This window comes from Hyposmocoma kahamanoa, unplaced genomic scaffold (genome assembly GCF_003589595.1).
Source record: "Hyposmocoma kahamanoa isolate Upper Pololo Valley unplaced genomic scaffold, ASM358959v1 96863, whole genome shotgun sequence".
Taxonomy (NCBI): domain Eukaryota; kingdom Metazoa; phylum Arthropoda; class Insecta; order Lepidoptera; family Cosmopterigidae; genus Hyposmocoma; species Hyposmocoma kahamanoa.
In genome coordinates this window covers 1-7,560 of record NW_020655271.1, presented here as the reverse complement: position 1 = coordinate 7,560, position 7,560 = coordinate 1, and the positions used below count along the sequence as shown (strand labels likewise).

Below are 7,560 nucleotides of genomic sequence, written 5' to 3'. Positions count from 1 at the left end.
CTTCACATGAGGGCATTAGCATCGTACTTTGACCATTATTTTCAAAAAGCGACCTTTGTAATTTTTACCAAATCACCATGATGGTAAGTACGGGCAAGTCGCTTTCTTTGATCAGTATAGTATTGCTTTTGCCTATCCTGAGCCTTATCAATTCTGGGTTTAGCTTCGTCACGAATAGAAGATAAATCTGTGACTTCTCGCGATTGTTCAGTAATCTCGTTCAATGCCCGTTTACGTTCGCTGTTTATTTTCGTACCGAACAAAATCTCTGCTGGCGCCCTGCCTATAGCTTTCTGCATGTTTAATTATAATAGAACCTTACATAAATACGTAATAAAAACTCAACACAACAGAGGTTTTCCTAAAAAAAAAATAAAAGGAGAAACGGCTGAATAGACGTGAACCTAAATTATAAGCTTATTAAAGTAGACTCATATTCCTGGTTAAAAAAAACTGAGAAAATTATGTCGCTGGACACTATGATGTAGAAAACAACCCCCGAATTCGCGATGGAGTTAAACGCCAAAAAAGTGCTCCAATTTGACGTTAAAGTAGATCAATAGACGCGGAAAAAATCCAATGATTCCAATGATGTGTATAACTCAATATGGCCCAAAATGTCGCTTGAGTCAATTCGCCTTTTAACCGTCGATATGATACTTTTCTGGAAAAGTAGATAGTGTAGATAGTCTTTAGTGAAGAGCTTGATTGAAGTGCGTTTATTAAGCCTTAGATAGAGTTATCTAAAACTAATGTTAAGCATAAAAGGGGAAATGAGATATAGATAATTCACAGTCGTGACAGCTATTTCACGAGCAGATAGCTTGAAATATATTCCATATCGATCGGAATTGTTCATTATCGTGCTGGTAAGTTTCTTTCAATATATTAAATGTCTTACTCTCTGAGATGTGGTCTTTATGTTTACTGTATGTATGTTTTATGAATGTTCACCGATTCTCCGTCAATTGTGGACAGATTTTCAAAATTCTTTTTTATTTGAATGAGTGCACTCTCGAGGTGGTCCCGTTGTCACCAAGTCAGATTCTGATGAGGCGATCTCGTGAAAATCGAGGGAAATCCTTAAATTTTACAGGAACGTACAGTGAATCTACCAATTTCTCCGTCAATTGCGGACCTACTTGGAATTTTTTTTTTGTTTGAATCTCTCGAGGTGGTTCCAAAGAGTCAATGCGTGTGGGATCCCGCGAGGTAGTGTTCTCGGTCCATTATTATTCTTGCTCTACATATATGACCTACCAGAGGTTACACGACTCAAATATTATTTTTTTGTTGCATATTGATTGATGATATCTGTCGTAATTCCTTACAAAAATGACATAATTAACTACGAATTGAATATAAACAATTCCATACATTTAATAATAAATTGGCTTAATCTTGATAATTTAACTGACAAACAAAAATGAAACTTAATATAAACTAAAAGGATGTTAATTGTACGGTGTATCCGTAACCTTATAAAATGATAGTTTGATAATTGATAAGTATATTTATTTGCTTGATTACTGATAATGGAAATACACTTTGTATGAGCACACTGCGCGATGGCTGATTTAAATTACAACAATGTGGCGGAAAGTGCTGATGGAGCGCATTGTCGGTCTCCTCGCAGCACCAGGGTTGATAGGTAATCCCGTACCCAGCGTTTCCAGAATTCATCCACGAGAGCTTGGCCGGTTCGCCAGGTTCATCGGTCAGCTTCGTTGCAGGGTCCCGTTCTCGGCAGGCCCGTCGAAGATCCTATTAAAAAATGGTTCATATCGCCACGCGTCGTTACGCACCCAGTGGACCACAGTCGTAGAGTCCATCCAATATGACGACTTCTTTATTTCAATGCGGTGCTCGCCTGATAGTATCGGCGAGAAATGCACTAATGAGTGCAACCTGCCTAGACCAGCCTTAGCTCCGACAAGGGCTTTCGTGCTGCGGTCCGTTCCGTGCTCCGGGGCAGGCGTTGGCGTACGATCTCGTTCAGTTGTTGCAGCCAGGTGGTGAAGAGTCCGGCTTTTTCCGCAGAGATCCGCTCATCCCATGGCAGTTGTAATGGCCATAGGCTTTGAAGCGTGATCTTCGCTCTGATCGTATAGCGGCTAAGCTTAATCTAAGCGGGTCCCAGATTGACTTGACCGTACTGCCAAACAGAACCGCGCACCCAGCAATCTCTTGCTTTTCTGTTAACGCACCTCGGCTGTGACCCGGTGCATGGCTGTGTCGAACGCGAGTTCATCCACTGGCGGGTTCCAGTAGAGTCCCAAGATTTTGTTCTCCGTCTTCGACCGTCAAGTGAGCGGTGGGTACAGTACCTCGGAGTGCTATAATAGTCTAAAATTAGTCAAATAAGGAAGTTCCAGCTTTTACTCAAGTCGGTTAAAATTTAATTACTTTTATTTAACTCGTAGAATACAACAAAATGAATCCGTACCCAAGGGACGAGCAAGGAAATCCTCTACCGAGTAAAGGAGAGAAAATATGCGTGGCACATTTGGAGGAAAGGTGAATTAAAACCATCATTATCCACAGTCCGTTTACCCCTTCCGTAGCTCATGCCATCGGGATGTCATATTTCCATCTTGTTGCAGACCGTCCCTCGTTCGTGTAACTACATCTTAGCCACCTGTTGGTTGTCGCATCCTCCATCCATCCATAATTTCCCTAGCGGTCATCAACGACACTCATAAGGGTAATTAACCTGAGACCTAGTGCTTTTTATTCATTTAAGTAAATTGTTAAAGCTTTAATTATAAATTCGCACGGTGCGGAAACTGTCGCTTAGGAATCTTCTCGTTATCAACCTTGTCGAGGTTATAAGCAGCAGCCACATATTTACTAAATAAATTAGATTTCTGTGACATCAGCCTTGCAGACAGCTCGACTCCTATACCAGTGACTAAAAACTAACTGATACTTTGTTTTGCGTGTGATAAAATGATAAAGAAAGTAAATAAACTCAGGATAAAACACATTCACAGTTAAACGTTACCATACCGATCTCCACTCCACACAAAGGCGGCGTTTCGCTGGTTTTCGGCGAAGTTGGAACTGACAAAGATGATGTCAATTCGCCCAAGTAATAAATAATCTCAGTACAGAGTACTAAAAAAACCGACCTCAAAAGTACGTTGAATTACGTCTATTTGCTAAGTTTTATTGAAATATTATTAAATTCGCCACTATATAGGACTTGACACTGGAGATAATAAAAATCGGTTCTCACTACTCAAAGTATATGGAGTGAAAAACGCCTTGGATTGGAGAAATAGCAAATCAACCATTAAAATAATTGCTCCTTAGTAAAATTTAGGTGCTATTTATAATAATCTCAGTACAGAGTACTAAAAAAACCGACCTCAAAAGTACGTGGAATTACGTCTATTTGCTAAGTTTTATTGAAATATCTCCTAGTTCGCCACTATATAGGACTTGACATTGGAGATAATAAAAAATAGGTTCTCACTACGACACTACTCAAAGTATATTGAGGGAAAACGCCTTGAATTGGAGAAATAGCAAAATCAACCATTAAAGTAATTGCTCCTTAGTAAAATTTAGGCGCTATTTATGAAAATGAATTTTCATGCGTGAACAGCCACCTTTCGAGGTGGATGATTTTCTTCAAAATGAAATGGGACCACCATGGATGTACCCCCTTTCCAACAAAAAAATAATCATGTAAATCGGTTCACAAATACCGGAGTTATCGCGTAACAACAAAAAAAAAACGAACATACAGTCGAATTGAGAACCTCCTCCTTTTTTGAAGTCGGTTAAAAAGTAGAAAAGATAAAATTTACTTAACTTGGTGCTAGTCAAAGCAAACTCAGCAAAAAATGCAAATGTACGTACATAGTAGGCAATTAAGATGGGGTATAATAAAACCAAAAACTTGATTAGGCGTGTATTGCCTGCGTAGTATGTTCTCATGTATTTGTGCCTGGGACATTAATGCTACTTAAGAAAGTGGCGCTGATGCTGCGCAAGGACATGATGATGACGCGTAAGCACAGCATGACTGCCAGTGCTGTTAGGCACCGGGGTAAGTGGTAATAAAAAGATGATTATTTGAAGGTAGCAGTAGATGTGCAATTTTTCATTGGTGGGTGAATGTCGTTCCAACATTCGTGACAGCGAAACGGAAGTTACCACAAATATATTTATTCATAGTACAATTCTTATCCTACTATGGTTTACTGCTGTAATAAATGGAATCGAACAATATTTTATTATTTCAAGTTTCTATATAATTTAAAAAAATGTATTTTCTGCTAAATAAGGTATATATTTCGTCTAACCATAAGGGAAAGCGGAACGGCTAGTCGCGGTACATCTTGTAGTCGACGGATTGTGCCGCCACGGGCATGCACGTGAACTAAATAAAGTTTATATTTCAGAAGCATTTGTTTCACAAATAAATGAATGGTCGTGTTTAAGCAATGTGTACATTTCACATGCAAATATTACACCGGATGGAACGGAACACAGAGCAACAAATACAGTGCTTAGTGGGCGGAGCACGTGTGCCAACAACACACGGAGTTCTACAGACTTGGGGCTCGCCATTTTCGCCTTGCACGTTACGGTCGTGTCAATTACCTCACTCAAAACCTCTTCTTCTCTCTCTTCTCTACTTTGTAGTAGATCTTCACCGTTTGAAAACTTATTTTGTGGAACGATTGTTTGCTATAACCGTTTTGAAAAAGGTATAGCTATACCATTTTTAAAACAACCAAGTACATTAGGAGATAGGATTAAAAAATAAAGTAATGCGACCCGCGTGTACCTCTGTTGCTGATGTGGTGGAGCAGCGAGAGGGGCCTGATCAGTTTCCCTGGCACCGCGAGCGTGATGTCGACGGTTGATGTGAAACCTTTTCCAACCAATTTAGATGCTTTATTTTTTTCCGAAATCTTGACTCCAAATTGTGTTTCGTCTCTGTCGCAATCTTGAATGACGTTTAGAAACGGTTTTGCCAACCCAGGTGGTAAAAGATTTATTTGAGTTAGGGTTTCAGTAAAATCTAGGTCAGATGGTAATCTACATCCGTCACCTAAATGCTTAATGGCTTGGATCTTGTTATCCCCCGCAAGTAAAAGCCCTGAGCTGAATTTCGGTGCTACAAGAAGTTAACAATTACCAGGAACCAAATACTCTGTTATGAGCTGATCTTTGGTCTCCTTCTGTAATCCTTTCTTGAGAATTGGTAGCCAGCGTTGAGCTAAGTTTGTTTCTGGGGTTGTGCTGAGGAGGTTGGCGAAGGAGCATTCTGTGCCAACGTGGGACTTGGTATCGCAACCTCTGGCGAGTCTTGCGACTTATCATTTTCATTTCCTTAAAGAAAAAGAAAATGTTAATTAATCAGTCAACCAACAAGTGTATACTGTGTCTCAATACATACGTTCCATGAGAATAGCATGTTCTACGAGATCATTGCCTTCGTGTTGCCTCCCAGACAACCCCCAGACTAGCCATGTTCGAAATTGACTCTAGGCTTTCGACCCTATTTGTAAAATACATATTTTTATTTGTATTTCATTATTTTTTAACCATATAATTAATCCGCCAGAAAAATAATGCGGGTAGATTATTTTACACTTGCTGTAATTTTCTTCGTCTTCGGAGGAAGATAATATCACCAAACGTCTTGCGGACGATTTCGACCTTCTAACCTCCGTATTTTACTCAAGTAACAGTCTATTTTCTCTTGTGCCCTTCTTTTCGGCATATTTAATTACGAAAACAAATATTTTATTTGAACGCGCGTGCTAGTTGCCTCACACGAAAAAAGAATGACGAATGACAGAACGTTGAATAGGGGTATGGGAAGCTAGGTAGGGCTTATTAATTTATTTTATCGATTCCAATTCTCGATTCTCTAAAACGTGGGATGTTGCCTTGTGGGTTTAAAGGGCTACCTGGTTAAATTATATCTGAAGCATGAAGCGACGAAATATAATGCTCAATGTACCTATATTATGGTGAGAAAATAAACAAACATATCATACCTGACGGGTCAATGCTTATACTTACTGAAAAACAGAACAGCAAAGATCTTACTTTTTCTTTTGAACGGAACATGGTAGGCCAACTACACCCTATAAGCAGATAAATACTAAGTCTGTTTCTTTATATTGTTTGTATTTGTTAAATGATCAAGCATTGCCAACATGTGCTGCGAGTCGGAGCTCTGCTTTCCCCTGTTGGTAAAAGAAGTGTATACTTTATTTAGTAGGGGATATGATCTATAATATATTGCAGTTTACAAAGTGCAGCTCGACGCCCCACGGCGCCGCTTGCTGCATCTTCTTGTTAATGTTTTGCTTAAAGAAATGGAACCTTATCCAGTGGAAGATAAAGTTTAACCATGTCACGGCTGACTGATATGGTTATTGGCTATGTTGTATTGCTCGTTTTAATTCATCGCAAAGTTGTTTCTATTGGCTGCGGCAATATGAGGCGACCCTTAGAATACACAAGCGTGTTGTACGCAAGCCGTACCAGAGCGTTACGCATGCGGAGTACAGTCGATGCCCTCACAAATGTATCGACAGGCGTGTAGCTTACCCTCAGGCGCTCGACTTGATCGTCCTGGCACTTGATACTATAAAAAAATCCACTATTTTTATAGCACCGACTGTACATACCTACGCGCGGAACACATCCTGATTCTGCGTGAGGTTTTTTTAAATATATATTTTAATATTCATAACAATTGCTAAAACGTATTGACCTAAGGTTCCAAATTTGGTTATTAGAAGATTAGTAGATTAATTTTAGATTAAATAACTGGAAATTGGTTTCCAGGTTCCCAGGACGAAAATTCCCAAAACATAAGACGTTACGCTGGCTGACAAACCCTGAAACAGGAAGACATTTAGAGCTGGATTGTTACAACGAGGAGTTGCGACTCGCCGTTGAGTACAACGGCAGGCAGCACTATGAGTTCGTGCCGGACATGCACGAAAGTGAAGAGGGCTTGAAGTACCAACAACGTCTAGATGCGGTGAGTGTCCTTTGCACCCGATGGGTTGGACTGCCCCTCATTTTTCAGCGAGTATTGGCATTGTGGTTGATGATACCACCTTTTTAAAATTATTTCATGCAAATAAGGCATACAAGAAAACATAATACAATTTCTCACCAAACTGCGATTGGCGCGATTACACTCGCAAACACAAAATCACAAAACTATAGTATACCTTGTACCGAGTACATGTCGCACCCCTAATGGAAGAATGGCACAAGTGGAATTACGCCAAACATGTTTATTGCTCCAATACATGCAGAAAAATATGACCCACAGCCTTTTAAATTGGAGATTAGATACATAAAACTATAACCCACATCCTCTCCAATTGGAGAGGCTGTGGGTTGTATTATATTAGTATCTAGTGGAGAAATAAAATGTTTGACGTAATTCCACTTGCCATTCTTTCATTAGGGGTGCGATTTATCAAAACCAATGTAGACTTTCTAAATTGACTTGCTTTCAAGAACTGTACCTACATTTTAATTTTTAATGACGGTGACGTCACGATTGTT

The 7,560-nt window shown here is 39.6% G+C and overlaps 1 protein-coding gene across 2 annotated transcripts; it reads left to right on the top strand.

Annotated features, from left to right (window-relative positions):
* The first annotated feature begins 812 nt into the window (after positions 1 to 812).
* Positions 813 to 7,222, top strand: LOC113238558. Of its 2 annotated transcripts, none has more exons than XM_026475381.1 (3): positions 813 to 869; positions 2,424 to 2,517; positions 6,823 to 7,222. In XM_026475381.1, exons 2-3 carry the CDS (start codon positions 2,435 to 2,437, stop codon positions 7,106 to 7,108), a joined length of 369 nt encoding a protein of 122 aa, XP_026331166.1. In that variant the 5' UTR covers positions 813 to 869; positions 2,424 to 2,434; the 3' UTR covers positions 7,109 to 7,222. The 2 variants fall into 2 exon arrangements, with proteins under 2 accessions (XP_026331166.1, XP_026331167.1); XM_026475382.1 differs by lacking the exon at positions 813 to 869 and adding an exon at positions 1,979 to 2,314.
* The last annotated feature ends 338 nt before the right edge of the window (positions 7,223 to 7,560 follow it).